At 47.6% G+C, this 19,671-nt stretch overlaps 1 protein-coding gene across 1 annotated transcript in view; it reads right to left on the bottom strand.

Moving 5' to 3' along the window:
- The window catches only part of UNC79 (unc-79 homolog, NALCN channel complex subunit), a 438,710-nt gene that overhangs the window by 327,959 nt on the left and 91,080 nt on the right, over positions 1 to 19,671 (bottom strand). Inside the window, exon 9 of the mRNA XM_063947577.1 lies at positions 1,972 to 2,060. Within this exon, the coding sequence (XP_063803647.1) occupies positions 1,972 to 2,060 (89 nt within the window). The remainder of the gene's footprint in view (positions 1 to 1,971; positions 2,061 to 19,671) is intronic.

The following is a 19,671-nucleotide window of genomic DNA, read 5'->3' as shown; positions in this document are numbered from 1 at the left end:
GCCCTGCTGTGCCCCCCCGCTTTGAAGGGAACCAGACGCGTAGAGTCTAGTTTCCCTTCATTGAGAGGACCTTAGTTGTGCGGTGCGCGATGACGTCATCGCGCACCGCACAGCAAAGGTCCTCTCCATGAAGGGAAACTATATGCTACGGTCTAGTTTCCCTTCGTGTAGAGGACCTTTGCTGTGCGATGCGCGATGGCGTCATCGCGCACCGCACAGCATAGTGGCACAGACACTAGGGGTCATAATTGACCTCTAGTGTCTATGCTGTTCTATGGGAGAGACGTAATAACGTCTCTCCCATAGATCGAAGAGAGGAGAGGAGAAGAGCGCCGCCGGCGGAGGGGGTCTGGATCAGGAACCGGGATGGTAAGTATACTTTTTATTTATTTATTTTTTTCTTTCAGCGTGTTGACCACGCCCCCAATTGAAGCCACGCCCCCATATTTTGCCCGGGGCGCCACAAGTCATAGAACCGGCCCTGATTACACCTCTGTGTCTCTAACATGTCTTCCACAGAGGAAGAGATTCCCTGCCACAGACATGTCACACACGTGCACAACCACACCACAGACACTCCGGGACTTATAGGGGACAGACCCACAGTAAAATCTGTCAGAGGGACACAGATAGGATTTGCCAGCTCAAAACCCAACGCCAGTAACACAATGTCTGTGAACACAAAATGCCCACTGACATGCGCTTTTATAATGCTAATCACACAATTATATAGCACCAAATTCACCATGGCCCCCCCCCCTGTTTTGCACCCTGTTACTTGTTCAGTAGTGGAGGAGGACCAGCGTTGTCTCTGCAGCCTGAGGAGAGAGAGAAAATGGTGCTGAGCAGTGTGCTGGCTGACTGAGGAGGAAGCTCCACTCTTCAATGGCGTGTTTCTCCTCAGCTTTTATGAGGTCATTTTTTATACTGGCGGGGGTAGAACTGTGCTTTAGCAACTTATGCCCCTTATTTATGCCAGTTCCCATAGGTTTCATGCTGCACAGAGCGCCCCCCCCCCCCCCCGCGCCCTGCAGTACCTGTGTATGTGTGGGCAACATGGCGCGCTGCGCTCCCGCCAGCCGCGCGGTACCTTTAGCCGTCACTTTCTTGATTGAAGATCTGTCTTCTAACACTCACCTGTCTTCTGACTTCTGGCTCTGTGAGGGGGGGTGACGGCGTGCTGTGGGAGTGAGCATCTAGACACGGCTAGCGTTCAGTTCCCTTCAGGGGCTAATGGTGTCCTGTCAGCCAGAAGCAGATCCATGAAACTCTTCAGGAAGTTGGTTCCTACTTCTGCCCCCTCAGTCCCACAAAGCAGGGAGACTATTGCCAGCAGTTCTCCGTGAAAATAAAAAACCTAACATAAGTCTTTTCAGAGAAACTCAGTAGAGCTCCTCAGTGTGCATCCAGTCTGCCTAGGCACAGATTCTAAACTGGAGTCTGGAGGAGGGGCATAGAGGGAGGAGCCAGTTCACACACTTGAAAAGTCTTAAAGTGCCCGTGGCTCCTGCGGAACCGTCTATACCCCATGGTCATGAAATGGACCCCAGCATCCTCTAGGACGTATGAGAAAGGGAGAGATGGTAGGAAGAGGGGGATACAGAGACATAGGAGACATGGGAGGAAGAGTGGCAGAGAGAGACAGGGAAATTGTAGGAAGAGAGGCAAAGAGAGATGGAAAGAAGAGAGGAAGAGTAAGTGGGATGGGAGGAGGTGGGGTCAGAGAGAGAGGGAGATGGGAGAAAGTAGAGCACAATGCTTTGAGCACATCAGAAATGGATTATAGTTTGCATGGTTTGGATACAAGCAGCTACACATAAAAAGAAAAAAAGATACTTTACCAGTTTTTCTATTGTGGTTTCTGTTTATGCAGTGATTATTAATGCACTAATAATTTCACAATATTGATAATGTCAGCCCATTATACCTGGACTAAACTCCAACACTTTGCTTCTAGGTACAGTGACTTACCCGGTGATCCTCTGGCTGCACTCCTCACAGAGGTATAGTGGGGGTGGCTTGTCCCCCAGTGCCACAGATAGAGCCGCGTCTATACACATCTACAGAAAGAAACAAGCAGACTCTAATCAGAGACAAGTGGAGTGTAAAGAAGACACTGTAATATTACAGGGAAGAGGGGGGGGGGGGGGCTCCTGTGCCATGCAGTTATTGTTCCCGATGCTCTCTGTCTCATCTCATAACACTTGTCCTGTGTGACACTGCAAAGGGCGTACACATGAAGGAGAACTAGAAGCTGCAATAATATTGAGCCATTCTGATATCATTCTGTCGGGGCCAAATATAAGGCCGATTCCCAATATTAGATTTCAAAAGGATTACTCTCAAACATGAGGCAAATGCTGTCAGTGAGTGGGTTTGATCATCTTCCGAATGCATTAATAGGCCCTAATTGACACAGCTTGTGTGCTTGACTGCCAGGTCTTATCTAAAACGGTCATACAGGTATATCTTCAAAATGAATATTGATCCAGTCACATGGTGCTTTGGCTCGCATGTCATCACTGTTACCCATCTGGAAATCTAGCGCAGACTGATACAAGCACTGTACACGGCTCGGCTACATGTTAATAACCTGTATAGGTGTGGATGTGACACATCTGTAGAGTCCCTGTTACTATGCAGGTCTACTAATTAGTATCATTTAACCCCCCCCCCCCCCAAAAAAAAATAAAGACATTTACAGCAAAATAGAAAGCATGTATAGATAGCTCCTTAAGCTAACAAGTTTAGTAGCTTTTGATTTGTTTTTCGAGTGACTTGAACCTGTCCTTTTGATGAGACCTTATTGTCTATAGAGTTTGATCAAAAAATCGAATTTTGTGATTAATCTTGTTTATTTTAAATTGTAAAATACTTTATGCACTTGCTACACTAAATTTTTTTAAACCAAACTTTCGGTGCAGAGCTGTAACTAGACATTTTGGTGGGGTGTAGTACTGCTGACCACCGGTCAGCTTACCGACGCCGGGATCCCGGCAGCATAACGACGCCGGGATCCCGGCGGGTAGGGGCGAGTGCAGCCCGCGGTCGCCACGGGTTCTATTCCCACTCAATGGGTGTCGTGGACACCCACGAGTGGAAATAGTCCCTGTTGGTCGGCATGCCGACCATCGGGATAGTGAGCCGTCGGGCTGGTGGAGGAGGTCATGTGACTGTCGGTCAGCTGACCGGCGGTCACATGAATACCACCCATTTTGGTGCCCTGTGCCATTTCAATATACTGCCATACACAGGGTTCAAACCTATAACCTGTCGAATTCTAATCAACCACCCTACTCATTGAGCTATTTTATCCTGCATAAAAGCTATGAACACTATATGAAGCTACTGGTACTTTGTAAAAAATAATCAGCATTGCAATTGAGCAGATCTATGTAGTGTGCAGCCATACATCCAATCCCTTACAGCCACACACTACATAGATCTGCTCAGCCGCAATGCTAATTTTTTCACAAAGTACAAGGTAAGCTTCAAATAGTTATAATTCTCTACCTTAGAATGATCTACCTTTCTATGCAAGGGCAGATAGCTCAATGAATAGATTGTCTGACTGCAATGTCACAGGCAATGGGTTTGAATCCCAGGTATGTCAACATCATGAATTGTAATAAAGGACAGTGTGACTGAATAACGAAGAAATCTCAAGTTGAGTTCATGAATGTTGTAAATGTATTAGTGACAGAAGGGGTCAGGGTAGGAGACGAGTGGTCAGGAGATGCTGGGCCTCAAAAAGGGGGGAAGCACCAAGTGAAAGTAATTAAAACAGATAATTGACAAGTGCCGCCAACAGTGTCCTCTACCCTGCAGCGCTATGTGCTGTGCCCCTTCCGCACACACCTAGTTACGGCACTGGGTATAGGTGGGAGAAGGATAGATGTGGATTTGCAGAGAGCATATAAGGATATGAAGACTGGGATAGAGTCTGTATTAGGGAATGGTGCAGGTGGGTAGTAGCAGGGGATTAGTTTTACTAATGCATGTAAATGAGAAGAGATTATCAGAGGCAAGATGACGTCCAAGTAAGTAGATATAAATAGGAGTACGTAGAAAGGAGGGGAGGGGGGGGGGGGGGTTGCCTTCTTACCTATCCCTTTGTAAGAGCAGATCAAGGGCATAGCTACCATAGGTGCAACTGTTATGTGTTAAATACATTTTTCACTATAGGGTGCTATATAGGGGCCCTTACAAACTTTTGCCTTTAACCTACAATATCATTATAATTATTATTGTTATTACAGGTTGAGTATCCCTTATCCAAAATGCTTGGGACCAGAGGTATTTTGGATATCGGATTTTTCCGTATTTTGGAATAATTGCATACCATAATGAGATAGAATGCATTTATGTTTCATATACACCTTATACACACAGCTTGAAGGTAATTTTAGCCAATATTTTTAATAACTTTGTGCACTAAAAAAAGTGTGTGTACATTCACACAATTCATTTATGTTTTAAATACACCTTATACACACAGCCTGAAGTTCATTTAATACAATATTTTTAATAACTTTGTGTATTAAACAAAGTTTGAGTACATTGAGCCATCAGAAAACAAAGTTTCACCATCTCACTCAAAAAAGTCCGTATTTCGGAATATTCCGTATTTCGGAATATTTGGATATGGGATACTCAACCTGTATTATTATTATTATATTATTAATAATAATAATAATAATAATAATAATAACAATAATGATAATAATAATAATAATAATAATAATAATAAACATATCAAGTTATGCCCCTGGACCTGTTCATTGTAATGTGGTATAAAATGAACTGGAGTGCATTACATAAAATGGACTGGGGACTTGTATATGGCACAATATAAAGCAGAAGCACTATAGTGTGGAGCAATATAAACTGGGGGCACTGTAATGCGGCATAATATGAATCATATAATGTAAATTGAGGGTACTGTGTTGCATAATGTGTACTGGCAGCCCTACAGTGTGACATAATGTAAACTAGGGCATTACTATGGTTCATAAAATAAACTAGGGCACTACTATTGGGAATAACAATAATTAGGGCACTGCTATGGCTCTGAAAATTAATTAGGGCACTATTATGGGGCATCAATGTAAGAACTGCTGAGGAGAGATATCTCTCTAGACTCATTGGGATAGGGGCCCCTTTAAAATTTTGCTATGGGGCCCACAAAGTTCTGGCTACTCCCCATGCGCAGATACAGGATATGAATTGTATTATAGAGAATATAGGGGGCCAGCCAAGACATCTGTAGACTCTAAGCAGCTGTGGTGCAACAAGATGGAAGGATAAGACTTGCTTCTGCTTTAATGCTGGATTGAAGCAGGGACAGATGAGTTGACAACCTGATGGGAGGAGCTTGGAGTAGAAAAGGCCAGTAATTATGATAAATGGATAATAATTTTGTTTGCATCTCAGGAAGAATGATGACATAGAAAGTGACTATCACAGGACTGCAAGAAAGGCTGGATGTGTGGAGTATAGCAGCTGGTGGATTCTAGGGTAGCAAAGTGGCAACTGACTTTGAAGACTGAGAAGTTGTCCTAATGTTGAAAGTATGGGAGATGCGAGGTGAGATGGTGACACTCAGAGAAGATGATAAGCTCTTCATTGGACACGTTAAACTTTACATAACATTGGGAGATCCATGTGAAAAAAAGAGAGACAGCTGGTTACAGGACATGGTGCAGAAAGACAGAGGTGAGATCAGAGGCAGATTTTGGTGGCATCCGCATAGAGTTGTTACTAGATGGCTAAATGATTACACTTAGAATAAAGGTCTATCATGCGAAAAGCAGAGGCCCAATAGCAGAGCCATGTGTAACCAAAAGGTAGTGGGAGTAGAGGAACACCAATGATGATCCAGAGATAAAGACACTGAATAAGTGGACGGGCTTCCCACTCAGGGTGATGGAACGCGGCAGCTGTGAGACAGGAGACCCAGGTGCCGAACCCACTGGCAGTGGCAGCACTAACCCAACTCACCACTCACTCCGACTGTGCAGGAGTACCTTGGTGGCCGCTGTTACTGAACAGCTGAGCCGCCAAAGTGAGACTCTTGCAATTCAAAATGCAGTGTGTTGGGGCCCCAGTACGGTCACACATGTCGCTCCTGTCTTAATCCGGCCCTGCTCCACATACTAAAGAACAGAGTTTAATAATGTAGTGGTGGGCTAGAAACATGGCATTATGGTCCGACAACAAGTTGGATTTGAACCCGGGACCCTTTGTGCTGTGGATCTGTGATCCGGCTGACTGAACCATGGCAATGATTGTTCAGAATTTTGTTTTGGACATGCTTTTTGAGCTGTCCCTTCTCTCCGTCCACTTCCTGTCCACAGCCACTTAGGGATGGCCATCTACCATTGATGATTCAAAACCATTAATGATGATGTTCAATACTTTTACCATCGATAGGGGAGAACTAGATGGTTTCCTGCCATTGATGGTACAGAACCAACTGATTGGTCTGGGTTTTTTTTCTAAAAGGTGCAAGGATACAGAGCCTAGCTCTGCCCCCAATGCACCTATTAAGCCCCACCCCCAGGCCATGATTGGCCTGCAACCTAGTGACTAGTAGACATAGAAACTGATGGCAGATAAGAACCATTTGGCCTATCTAGTTTGCCCTTAGATAGATATATAAGATAAATATCAGAAATATACGAGATAGGTAAATATATAGCTATGAGGTAGGTAGGTAGATAGATATGGAATACAAGATAGATATATAGGTATAAGGTAGGTAGAGAGATATGAGTTAGAAGATAGATAGATAGATAGATAGATAGATAGATAGATAGATAGATAGATACAGGGGGGGATTGGCCATAAGGCTCAACAGGAAGATTCCTGATAGGCCGACGTGTGTTGTCATGTGGCACCACCCCCCACATGGCAGGAACCCTACCGCACTCAGTACACTGCATTTTCCCCATTCATTCTGTTATTCCATCTCTGCAGTACAGCAGCTCTGCCATCCAGTGATGCTGTCATGGCTACACGGTATGTTATACCTCTTGTGCTGCCCATGTCAATCCACTTCTACAAAATATTACAGGGCTACTTTTAGTTCCCATTCTGCCCCTGGTCTCAGACACAACTGCATCAAGTGACACAAGGAAGGCTGCAATTGCGTACAATCGGCCCTATGAGGAGGCTGCTTCCATAAATTTCCTGGGCTGGTTTTCCATCCCAATCCAACCCTGGATATATAGATATAAGGTAGGGAGATAGATATGAGATAGAACATAGACATATAGGTATAAGGTATAAGGTAGGGCGATAGATATGAGATAGAATATAGATATATAGGTATAAGGTAGGTAGATAGATATGAATCTGAATACTGGCAGGCGGTCGGTTTCATCACTCCGGCCAATGTAGTGTTTCTCTACATGCTCTGCTGAAAGGTCATGTCACCCGAGCTGCTCAGCATGCAGGAACTAATGGCATGTCTATCAACATGTCTGTATGTAGCCTACGCATACACAGGCAGTGAGACCTCCTACCCACTGAGGCCTTTCCTTGCTGAAAGCTCAAAGGAAGCCTTTTGGAGCCGTTGCCTCTTTGTTATTAACCTAATGAGTGCAAAGATGCTCCGCTTCAACGCTGACCCCCAGTTTTTCAACCAGGTCTTTGAGGATCTTAAAGCCGAGGGTGGACAGCAGAATATAACATCAGCTTAAAACCGTTACCTGAGCAGACGGTGCGGTCAACCTCTCATCCGAGGTGGTAGAGGCTAATACAGTAACCAGCAACTGTGGTGAGCGTCGATGAAAAATCTGTTTCCATTAACTAAAGCAACTCTGGCTTGAGAACCATAAAGAAGTTTAAATTCAGGCTTGGGAACCTTAGGCAAAAAATCCCTACTTCAGGCTTGGGAACCTAAGGCAAAAGAAACACACACCAACCGTGGCTGTTATTGCATGGCTATTGGGCGTGGCCCCTTGGCGATGGGGTTATCTGTTCTTTAAGAATTTATAGTGGCACATCCACCATGGACCAACGCAATATTAATTTTTTTGTTGTTCATTTAGAAAAGTCGAAATGCGCCGTCAGACTTGCTGTGACAGACTTTTTTTTTTTTATAACTTTCAGATTAATTTGTAAAACAAATATTAGTCCCTGTCGACCTTTGACCCGGTCGACATTTTGACCGTTAACCTTTCACCCTGTCGTCCTTTTGATTGTCGACATTTTGACCCTGTCGACCATTAGTGGGCGACCTATTGACTGTAGACCAGGGTTGGGGAACCTTTTTTCTACAGAGGGCCATTTGGATATTTATAAAATCCTTCGGGGGCCATACAAAAATTCTCAACTTAAAAAATTACCATGCCCCCCAGTAGGTCTGCCCCTTTGAGGTACTGTGTGTGCGCGCCGGAGGCGCGCGCGCCAAAAAATGGGTGTGGCCAGTTAAAATGGGACGTGATACACATATGCCCCCAATAGTGCGGTGCCAGATCCACAATTGCCCCCACAGTGCCAGGTATACAGATGCCCCCACAGTGCCAGGTATACAAATGCCCCTCACAGTGCCAGGTATACAAATGCCCCTCACAGTGCCAGGTATACAGATGTCCCCACAGTGCCAGGTATACAGATGCCCCCACAGTGCCAGGTATACAAATGCCCCTCACAGTGCCAGGTATACAGATGTCCCCACAGTGCCAGGTATACAGATGCCCCCACAGTGCCAGGTATACAGATGTCCCCACAGTGCCAGGTATACAGATGCCCCCACAGTGCCAGGTATACAAATGCCCCTCACAGTGCCAGGTATACAGATGCCCCCACAGTGCCAGGTATACAGATGCCCCTCATAGTGCCAGGTATACAGATCTCCCCACAGTGCCAGGTATACAGATGCCCCCCACAGTGCCAGGTATATAGATGCCCCCCACAGTGCCAGGTATACAGATGCCCCCCACAGTGCCAGGTATACAGATGCCCTGCCCTGCCCCCCCCCCCCCTCCCCTCCGTGCTGCTTACCGTGCTGCTTTCGGCGGGACACGGAGGAGAGCGCGGCTATGTTGGGCGGCGGCATGTAGGACTTGAAACCAGCCGCCGGTTCGAGAGCCAATCAGAGCTCGCGGACCGGCAGCCGCGGCTTCTGATTGGCTGCCGGTCCGCGAGCTCTGATTGGCTCACGAACCGGCGGCTGGTTTCAAGTCATACACGCCTCTGCTCCCACCCGACAGCCGCGCTCTCCTCCCTGTTCTGACAGATGAGACACGCTGCCGCCGGACTGAGCGGCAGCGTGTCTCACTGACACAAGCTGGTGGGCCGGACCAAACGGCTTCGCGGGCCTTATACGGCCCGCGGGCCGGAGGTTCCCCGCCCCTGCTGTAGACCTTCTTAGTGTAGCTCTATCGACCGGATATCGCATTGGTGACGGTTTTTAATGCATAGACAACAATTTTTAATTGTTATATTATTGCACTAATCTGACTTTTATTAATCCGACTTTTACTTTTTCTTTGATTTTACATGCCCTGAATTAAGCCTTCTATGCCTCTCTTCTCAATTGTTTGTCCTCCATATCTATCAAGTATCAACAAACACGAACCAAGTGGGGTGCAGCACACACTACAATTAGTACAAAAAATGTACCACCTACAATGTCACACAACACGTAGGAGGCAGGAAATAAAACATATTACTGTGTTACCACCTTCACCCACAGCGTCACACAATACGTGTATGCGTCAGAGATAGTAATCGAACACTGCGGTTGACCTTCACCAACAGCATCGCACAATACGTGTATGAGTAGGAAATAAAATATATTACTGTAAAATATATTACCTTCACCCACAGCGTCGCACAATATGTGTATGCATCAGAAATAATACTCAAACGCTGCAGTTGACCTTCACCAATAGCGTCGCACAATGGCCCTCATTCCGAGTTGTTCGCTCGCAAGCTGCTTTTAGCAGCATTGCACACGCTAAGCCGCCGCCTACTGGGAGTGAATCTTAGCTTAGCAAAATTGCGAACGAAAGATTCGCAATATTGCGAAAAGACTTCTCTGTGCAGTTTCTGAGTAGCTCGAGACTTACTCGGCATCTGCGATCAGTTCAGTGCTTGTCGTTCCTGGTTTGACGTCACAAACACACCCAGCGTTCGCCCAGACACTCCTCCGTTTCTCCAGCCACTCCCGCGTTTTTCCCAGAAACGGTAGCGTTTTTTCAAACACTCCCATAAAACGGCCAGTTTCCGCCCAGAAACACCCACTTCCTGTCAATCACACTCCGATCACCAGAACGAAGAAAAAACCTCGTAATGCCGTGAGTAAAATACCTAACTGCATAGCAAATTTACTTGGCGCAGTCGCAGTGCGAACATTGCGCATGCGCAGTTAGCAGAAAATCGCTGCGATGCGAAGAAAATTACCGAGCGAACAACTCGGAATGACCACCAATATGTGTATGAGTAGTGAATGAAATCTATTACTATGGTACCACGCCCCCCCAACCCCCCCCCCCCCCTCGCCACATTAAAAATAAGATTTTAAACCTACCGGTAAATCTTTTTCTCCTAGTCCGTAGAGGATGCTGGGGACTCCGTAAGGACCATGGGGTATAGATGGGCTCCGCAGGAGACATGGGAACTTTAAGACCTTTAATGGGCGTGAACTGGCTCCTCCCTCTATGCCCCTCCTCCAGACTCCAGTTATAGGAACTGTGCCCAGAGGAGACGGACATTTCAAGGAAAAGGATTTTGTTAATCAAGGGTGAGACACATACCAGCTCACACCACAAACACACCGTACAACATGGTATATAAGTAAACCAGTTAACAGTATGAACAACAGAAAACAGCAACAGCCTGATTTCAACAGTAACACAACCTGTGTGTAACCTTATCAATAACTATGTACAATTATTGCAGATATCAGTCCGCACTGGGACGGGCGCCCAGCATCCTCTACGGACTAGGAGAAAAAGATTTACCGGTAGGTTTAAAATCTTATTTTCTCTTACGTCCTAGAGGATGCTGGGGACTCCGTAAGGACCATGGGGTTTATACCAAAGCTCCAGACCGGGCAGGAGAGTGCGGATGACTCTGCAGCACCGATTGAGCAAACATGAGGTCCTCATCAGCCAGGGTATCAAACTTATAGAATTTTGCAAAAGTGTTTGAACCCGACCAAGTAGCAGCTCGGCAAAGCTGTAACGCCGAGACACCTCGGGCAGCCGCCCAAGAAGAACCCACCTTCCTAGTGGAATGGGCCTTTACCGATTTTGGTAACGGCAATCCAGCCGTAGAATGAGCCTGCTGAATCGTGTTACAGATCCAGCGTGCAATAGTCTGCTTGGAAGCAGGCGCGCCAATCTTGTTGGCCGCATACAGGACAAACAGTGCCTCTGTTTTCCTAATACGAGCCGTTCTGGCTACATAGATTTTTAAAGCCCTGACCACATCAAGGGACTTGGAATCCTCCAAGATATCCGTAGCCACCGGCACCACAATAGGTTGGTTCATGTGAAACGATGAAACCACCTTGGGTAGAAATTAAGCACGAGCTCTCAATTCCGCTCTATCTACATGGAAAATCAGATAGGGGCTCTTGTGAGACAAGGCCGCCAATTCTGACACCAGCCTTGCCGAAGCCAAGGCCAATAACATGACCACTTTCCAAGTGAGAAATTTCAAGTCAACAGTTTGAAGTGGTTCAAACCAATGTGATTTAAGGAACTGTAACACCACGTTAAGGTCCCACGGTGCCACTGGGGACACAAAAGGAGGTTGGATGTGCAGTACTCCCTTCACAAAAGTCTGCACTTCTGGAAGAGAAGCCAATTCCTTCTGAAAGAATATTGATAAGGCCGAAATCTGCACCTTAATGGAGCCTAACTTTAGGCCCATATCCACTCCTGTCTGTAGAAAATGGAGAAAACGACCCAGCTGGAAATCCTCCGTAGGAGCATTCTTGGATTCACACCAAGACACATACTTCCTCCAGATACGGTGATAGTGCTTCGCCGTTACCTCCTTCCTAGCTTTAAAAAGAGTAGGGATGACTTCCCCTGGAATACCTTTCCTAGCTAGGATCTGGTGTTCAACCGCCATGCCGTCAAACGTAATTGCGGTAAGTCCTGGAACACACACGGCCCCTGTTGTAACAGGTCCTCTCTGAGAGGAAGAGGACAAGGATCTTCCGTGAGCATTTCCTGAAGATCTGGATACCAGGCCCTTCGAGGCCAATCTAGAACAATGAGTATCGTCTGAACCTTTGTTCTTCTTATGATTCTCAATATTTTTGAGATGAGTGGAAGTAGAGGGAACACATAGACCGCCTGATACACCCATGGTGTTACCAGCGCGTGCACCGCTATCGCCTGAGGGTCTCTTGACCTTGAACAATACGTCCGAAGCTTCTTGTTGAGGCGTGACGCCATCATGTCTATTTGAGGGAGTCCCCAGCAACTTGTCACTTCTGCAAAGACCTCTTGATGAAGTCCCCACTCTCCTGGATGGAGATCGTGTCTGCTGAGGAAGTCTGCTTCCCAGTTGTCCACTCCTGGAATGAATACTGCTGACAGGGCGCTCACGTGGTTTTCCGCCCAGCGAAGAATCCTGGTGGCCTCTGCCATTGCTGCTCTGCTCCTTGTTCCGCCTTGTCGGTTTACATGCGCCACAACTGTGACGTTGCCTGACTGGATCAGAACCGGTAGGTTACGAAGAAGATGCTCCGCCTGTCTCAGGCCGTTGTATATGGCCCTTAATTCCAGCACATTTATGTGCAGACAAGTCTCCTGGCTTGACCATATTTCCTGAAAGTTTAGTCCCTGTGTGACCGCTCCCCATCCTCGGAGGCTCGCGTCCGTGGTCACGAGAACCCAATCCTGAATTCCGAACCTGCGACCCTCTAGAAGGTGAGCCCCCTGGAGCCACCACAGGAGAGAGATCCTGGCCCTGGGGGACAGGCATATCAACCGATGCATTTGGAGATGGGACCCTGACCACTTGTTCAGTAGGTCCCACTGAAAAGCTCTTGCATGAAACCTGCCAAACGGAATGGCCTCGTAGGCCGCCACCATCTCTCCCAACACTCGAGTGCATTGATGAATCGATACTCTTTTTGGTTTTAGCAGATCATTGACCATGTTCTGGATTTCCTGAGCTTTTTCCACTGGAAGAAACACCCTCTGTCTTTCCGTATCCAGAATCATGCCCAAGAACGACAGCCGAATTGTCGGAACCAACTGCGACTTTTGCAAATTTAGAAGCCAGCCGTGTTGTTGTAGCACCCTCAGAGAGAGCTCCACGTTTTTCAGTAATTGTTCTCTTGATCTTGCTTTTATCAGGAGATCGTCCAAGTACGGGATAATTGTGACCCCCCTGTTTGCGCAGGAGCACCATCATTTCTGCCATTACCTTGGTGAAAATCCTCGGGGCCGTGGAAAGCCCAAACGGCAACATCTGAAACTGGTAATGACAATCCTGCACAGCGAATCTCAGGAACGCCTGATGAGGAGGGTATATGGGGACATGAAGGTATGCATCCCTTATGTCTAGTGAGACCATAAACTCCCCCCCCTCCCCCCCCCCCCCGTCCAGACTGGAGATCACCGCTCGGAGAGATTCCATCTTGAATTTGAATCTCCTCAAATACAGGTTTAGGGACTTTAGGTTTAGAATCGGTCTGACCGAGCCGTCCGGCATCGGGACCACGAATAGAGTTGAATAAAACCCCTTCCCCTGTTGTAACCGGGGAACCATGATAATCACTTGCTGTTGACACAGCTTTTGTATTGCCGCTGAAACTATTGTTCTCTCTTGGAGAGAAGCTGGTAAGGCCGATTTGAAAAATCGGTGTGGAGGTACGTCTTCGAACTCCAGTTTATACCCTTGGGTCACAATTCCTAGCACCCAAGAATCCAGGTCCGACTGAACCCAGACCTGGCTGAAGAGCCGAAGACGTGCCCCCACCGGTGCGGGAGCCCCAGCGTCATGCGGTGGATTTGGCAGAAGCCGGAGAGGACTTTTGCTCCTGGGAACTAGCCGTAGCTGGTGTTCTTTTCCCTCTTCCTCTACCTCTGGCGAGGAAAGAAGATCCACGCCCCTTTCTGAATTTATGATACCGAAAGGACTGCATCTGGTATTGAGGCGTTTTCTTTTGCAGTGGGGGAACAAAAGGCAAAAAAGAAGACTTACCCGCGGTAGCTGTGGAAACCAGGTCCACGAGGCCATCCCCAAACAAAACTTCACCTTTGTAAGGCAGAGCCTCCATAAGTCTCTTGGAGTCAGCATCACCAGTCCATTGATGGGTCCACAGCGACCTCCTAGCTGAAATTGCCATGGCATTGGCCCTTGATCCCAAGAGGCCAATATCTCCTGCAGCCTCCCTTAGTTATAACGCTGCGTCTTTGATGTGACCCAAAGTTAACAGAACAGTATCCCTGTCGAGGGTGTCCATGTCAGATGACAAGTTATCTGCCCAACCTGCAATTGCGCTACTCACCCATGCCGACGCAACTGCCGGTCTGAGGAGGGCTCCCGTAGTCGCATAAATTGATTTTAAAGTGGTTTCCTGCTTGCGGTCCGCAGGATCCTTTAGTGTCGCCGTGTCCGGGGACGGTAGGGCCACTTTTTTGGATAACCCCGTCAAGGCTTTATCCATTGAGGGAGAGGATTCCCACCGTAACCTGTCCTGTGAGGGGAAAGGATACGCCATAATAATTCTCTTGGGAACCTGCAGCCTCTTGTCTGGAGTTTCCCAAGCCTTTTCAAATAGAGCGTTCAGTTCATGAGATGGGGGAAACGTTACCTCACGTTTCTTCTCTTTAAACATACAGACCCTTGTGTCAGGGACAGAAGGGTCCTCTGTGATATGTAATACATCCTTTATTGCTACAATCATGTACTGAATACTCTTGGCCACCCGTGGGTGTAACCTCGCCTCATCATAGTCGACACTGGAGTCGGAATCCATGTCGGTATCAGTGTCTGCTATCTGGGTAAAGGGACGTTTCTGGGACCCTGATGGGTTCTGAGACACAGCAATATCCATGGATTGACTGCATGCTTGGTTCTGAGACTCAGCTTTGTCCAACCTTTTCAGCAATAAAGCCACACTTGCACTCAAAACATTCCACATGTCTACCCAATCAGCAGTCGGCGGTGCCGACGCAGTCACTATCACATTTTGCTCCTCTTCCTCCCTTGAATAGCCTTCCGCCTCAGACATGTCGACACACACGTACTGACACCCCCACACACACTGAATTACAGGGGACAGACCCACAAGGAGGAGAGACAGAGAGGAAGTTTGCCAGCTCACACCCAACGCCGCCACAGTCTGAAATATAACAATACCCCAGACCTGTATAGCGCGTTTTATATATAATATATATATCAAATCAGCACCAAATATTGTGCGCCCCCCCCCCCTCGTTTTGCACCCTGTTACTTGTAGATATCAGGGCAGGGTCCGGGAGCAGCGTCTCTGCAGCCAAGCTGTGGAGAAAATGGCGCTGGTTAGAGCTGAGGGACGAAGCCCCGCCCCCTCGACGGCGGGCTTCGGTCCCGCTAATATTTATACTGGCGGGGGTTTTAAATACCCTGCAATGCAGTGTATATAGCTTGCCAGTCGTTTTTATGAGGTAATCCTTGCTGCCCAGGGCGCCCCCCCTGCGCCCTGCACCCTTGCAGTGCCTAGTGTGTGTGCGGAGCAAAGGTGCGCAGCACGACCGCTGCGCGGTACCTTCCGAAGCACTGATGTCTTCTGCCGCCTGTGAAGTCTTCTTGCTTCCTATACTCACCCGGCTTCTATCTTCCGGCTCTGTGAGGAGGACGGCGGCGCGGCTCTGGGAACGAACAGCTAGACGACACCAGTGTTCAGACCCTCTGGAGCTAATGGTGTCCAGTAGCCTAAAAAGCAGAGCCCATCAGTCCAGGAAAGTAGGTCTGCTTCTCTCCCCTCAGTCCCACGAAGCAGGGAGCCTGTTGCCAGCAGTGCTCCCTGAACATAAAAAACCTAACAAAGTCTATTTTCTAGAGAAACTCGGTAGAGCTCCCCTAGTGTGTGACCAGTCTCCTCTGGGCACAGGATCTAACTGGAGTCTGGAGGAGGGGCATAGAGGGAGGAGCCAGTTCACGCCCATTAAAGGTCTTAAAGTGCCCATGTCTCCTGCGGAGCCCGTCTATACCCCATGGTCCTTACGGAGTCCCCAGCATCCTCTAGGACGTAAGAGAAAATAGGGCCAGAGCACGCCCCAGGTGCGTGACAAAAATATAGGGGCGTGGCTTCATGGGGAAGGGGCATGGTCACAAAATAATACCAATTCATATTATGCTGTACAGTAGTCTCCATTATTCAAATTACGCAGCACAGTATTGACACTTACACACATTACACCAGGTAGAGCCCCTTCCTTCCCTGGAGTGTGACTGGGGGCACTGACCTGGACAGGGTGGAGGTGCAGTCACTACCTCAGGTGCACATGCACTATAGTGCAGTGCTGCACATGCTGCTGCTGGGGACTGGGATGTCCGATCAGCGTTGCTGCTGCTGCTGGACCTGGCCTTGATCAGGTCAACTTCTCTGCTCTCCGAGCTCTCCCTCCCGCCTGAACACCACGGATCCTCGCAGGGCACTGTCCCAGGAGACACTGTAGACAGAGGGAGGGGGTGGAGTATGCGGGCGTGCAGCTGCAGTGCTGCCCGACTCTCTACAAGTATTATTAGTGAGATGAGGAGTTGGGCGGCGGGCGCTCCCCTCCGCGTAAAAAGCTGCAGCTAGCTGGCGGCATTGGCGGGTGAGCGGGCTAGTGGCGTTGGCGGGCAATATGGCATGGGCCTGTGGTTGCTGACGGAGGTTTTTGCACCCCACAGCACAAAGCACCTCCAGCACATACCTAGTTATGGCCCTGCTCGATGCCACCGCCAGGCTCCTGCGATCAGCACCTGGTACTGCCTGCTTCTGGCTATGTAGAACACAGCAGCGGTGGTCCAGCACCACTTATGTAGGTCTCCATTATAGAGAGACGCATTGGGGAACATCCTGTCTCAATGGAGGATAGGGCGCAGTAGCGCCTCTGAGGTTGGAGGTCGCGCTGTGACATCAGTGCACCTTCGTCTAAGTTACGGAGTCCTGGGATTCTGCTTTCGCAGAGCGCACTCCCCTCTCAACAGATATTTCATTATTGTGAACATGCTAATGGTCAACATGATAAGTTGACATGCTTTCTGTCGACATTATCACCATGTCGATATGGTACCTGGCGACATAATATACCAAACCATCACCAGGTACGAGGCTAGGGGGAAGTGCGGTCACAGAGAAGCGTACAAATCGGCATATGGAGGAACATCCGCATTTGGATCTGCACGCTATGTGTGTGTAAGTGTAGCTGAGGTGTGTGCAATAAAAGGCACCCACAATGATGTAAGCCGCCAATGTGGCTTTATGTAGAAGAATCACCTGAGTTATAGCCTTAGCAGAAGCAATAAGAGTGACAAAGATGAATATGAACTTTAAATTACTTAATTTACAGAAACTGAATTTCCACATTGCACTGACCTATATTATTTTTTTCCTCTGTTAAATGTTAACAAATCTAATTCTTGTAAGATGTTGCGCACATGGGGGGTCATTCCGAGTTGATCGATAGCTGCCGTTGTTCGCAGCGCAGCGATCAGGCTAAAAATCGGCATTTCTGCGCAAGCGTACGGGCCGCAGTGCGCATGCGCGACGTGCTTTCACAAAAAACTATGCAGTTTCACACAAGGTCGAGCGACGCTTTTCTGTCGCTCTGTTGATCAGTGAGTGATTGACAGGAAGTGGGTGTTTCTGGGAGGTAACTGACCGGTTTCCGGGAGTGTGCTAAAAAACGCAGGCGTGTCAGGTAAAAACGCATGCGTGCCTGGGGAAACGGGGGAGTGGCTGGCCAAACGCAGGGCGTGTTTGTGACGTCAAAGCAGGAACTACACAGACTGAAGTGATCGCAAGGAAGGAGTAGGTCTGCAGCTACTCAGAAACTGCTTGGAAAAATTTCAGCACTATTCTGCTAACCTTTCGGTCGCACTTCTGCTAAGCTAAGATACACTCCCAGAGGGCGGCGGCCTAGCGTTTGCACTGCTGCTAAAAGCAGCTAGCGAGCGATCAAATCGGAATGAGGGCCATGGTAATTCCTGATGAAGCATGTAGTACAGAGGAGACTGACAGCAAGTGCTCCCTGGGATATATGGAGACCAGATCAGCTGTCACTGCAGCTGCGCCGGGTCATACAGTTCCTTACTGAAAGACAGGCAAGTGTTCTACCATAATTACCCTGTAATGTACAGACCCTACACAATAACACGGCTGGACTCTTAAGAATTAGTTCTTGGCTACACAGAACCTGGAATATCGCCTCACAGCAATAATAGGTGTCAGTCTCACAGTTAGCTCCCTAGCTGTACGTTGCTGTTTATATACAACAATTAACAGGGAAGAAAGGATATCCTGGCATGCATTGCTTTTTTAACCTTAATAAGTTCTGTTTTATTACTGGGTATAATATTTTTCTTTTTGGGTCCATTTCAGTTTAACTGAACCAAAAAGTGTCTGTTTGGCTTGTAAATTGTGTCTATTGTATCATGTGAAGTTTGGAATGGTAGTAATATGTTAATTGCTCTATGTACATAAATACAGCAGAACAGATTCAATACTGTCTGTGCAATAGGACGGAGATAGAAATACCACAGAATTATTTCATGAGTATAATGACAAAGGGTGAGATGTATAAAAGCTTGGAGAGAGATAAAGTACCAGCCAATCAGCTTCTAGTTGTAATTTTTCAATCATCCGGTAACATAGCAGTTAGGAGCTGATTGGCTGGTACTTTATCTCTCCATTTTATTTCTCTTGAAGGGTTGATACATCTATCCGCTCATTAAGCAGGCCCTTTCATAATGTATACACTGTACATCACACAGGAAGCTCATTCACTTCATTTGGACATATGGATTCCAAGAAACACACTACAGATCCAGACCTCGGGGTTTATTTACTAATATTCGTGTTTTTGCCGTTTTTAAGGGTGTTTGAACTCGAATGGTATCGGGTGCATTTTACTGCAACTTTTTGAATCCTGATACGATCATTCACTAAGCTGCCGAGTTTTGCACATTCGTTTTTTCCGATGTCGATATGATTCATAATGTCAGGCAGTGTTTTACGGGAGTGATGAGTAAAACACTGCCTGACAAAACACAAGGAATCCCGGCCGGATCTGTGAGATCCGTGCAGGGCTTCATTGTGTACCTTAAAAATGTGTTTTAATTGTTTTTAAATGTGAAAAAAATTGCGTGGGGTCCCCCCTCCTAAGCATAACCAGCCTTGGGCTCTTTGAGCCGGTCCTGGTTGAAAAAATATTGGGGGGAAATTGACAGGGGTTCCCCCATATTTGATCAACCAGCACCGGGCTCTGCGCCTGGTCCTGGTGCAAAAAATACGGGGGACAAAAAAGAGTAGGGGTCCCCCGTATTTTTTGTACCAGCACCAGGCTCCACTAGCTGGACAGATAATGCCACAGCCGGGGGTCACTTTTATACAGCGCCCTGCGGCCGTGGCATTAAATACCCAACTAGTCACCCCTGGCCGGGGTACCCTGGAGGAGTGGGGACCCCTTCAATCAAGGGGTCCCCCCCCAGCCACCCAAG

Source organism: Pseudophryne corroboree, chromosome 12, assembly GCF_028390025.1.
Source record: "Pseudophryne corroboree isolate aPseCor3 chromosome 12, aPseCor3.hap2, whole genome shotgun sequence".
In the NCBI taxonomy this organism is placed as follows: Eukaryota; Metazoa; Chordata; class Amphibia; order Anura; family Myobatrachidae; genus Pseudophryne; species Pseudophryne corroboree.
Note: the sequence above shows the minus strand (reverse complement) of the source record. Positions and strands in the feature narration are given on the sequence as shown.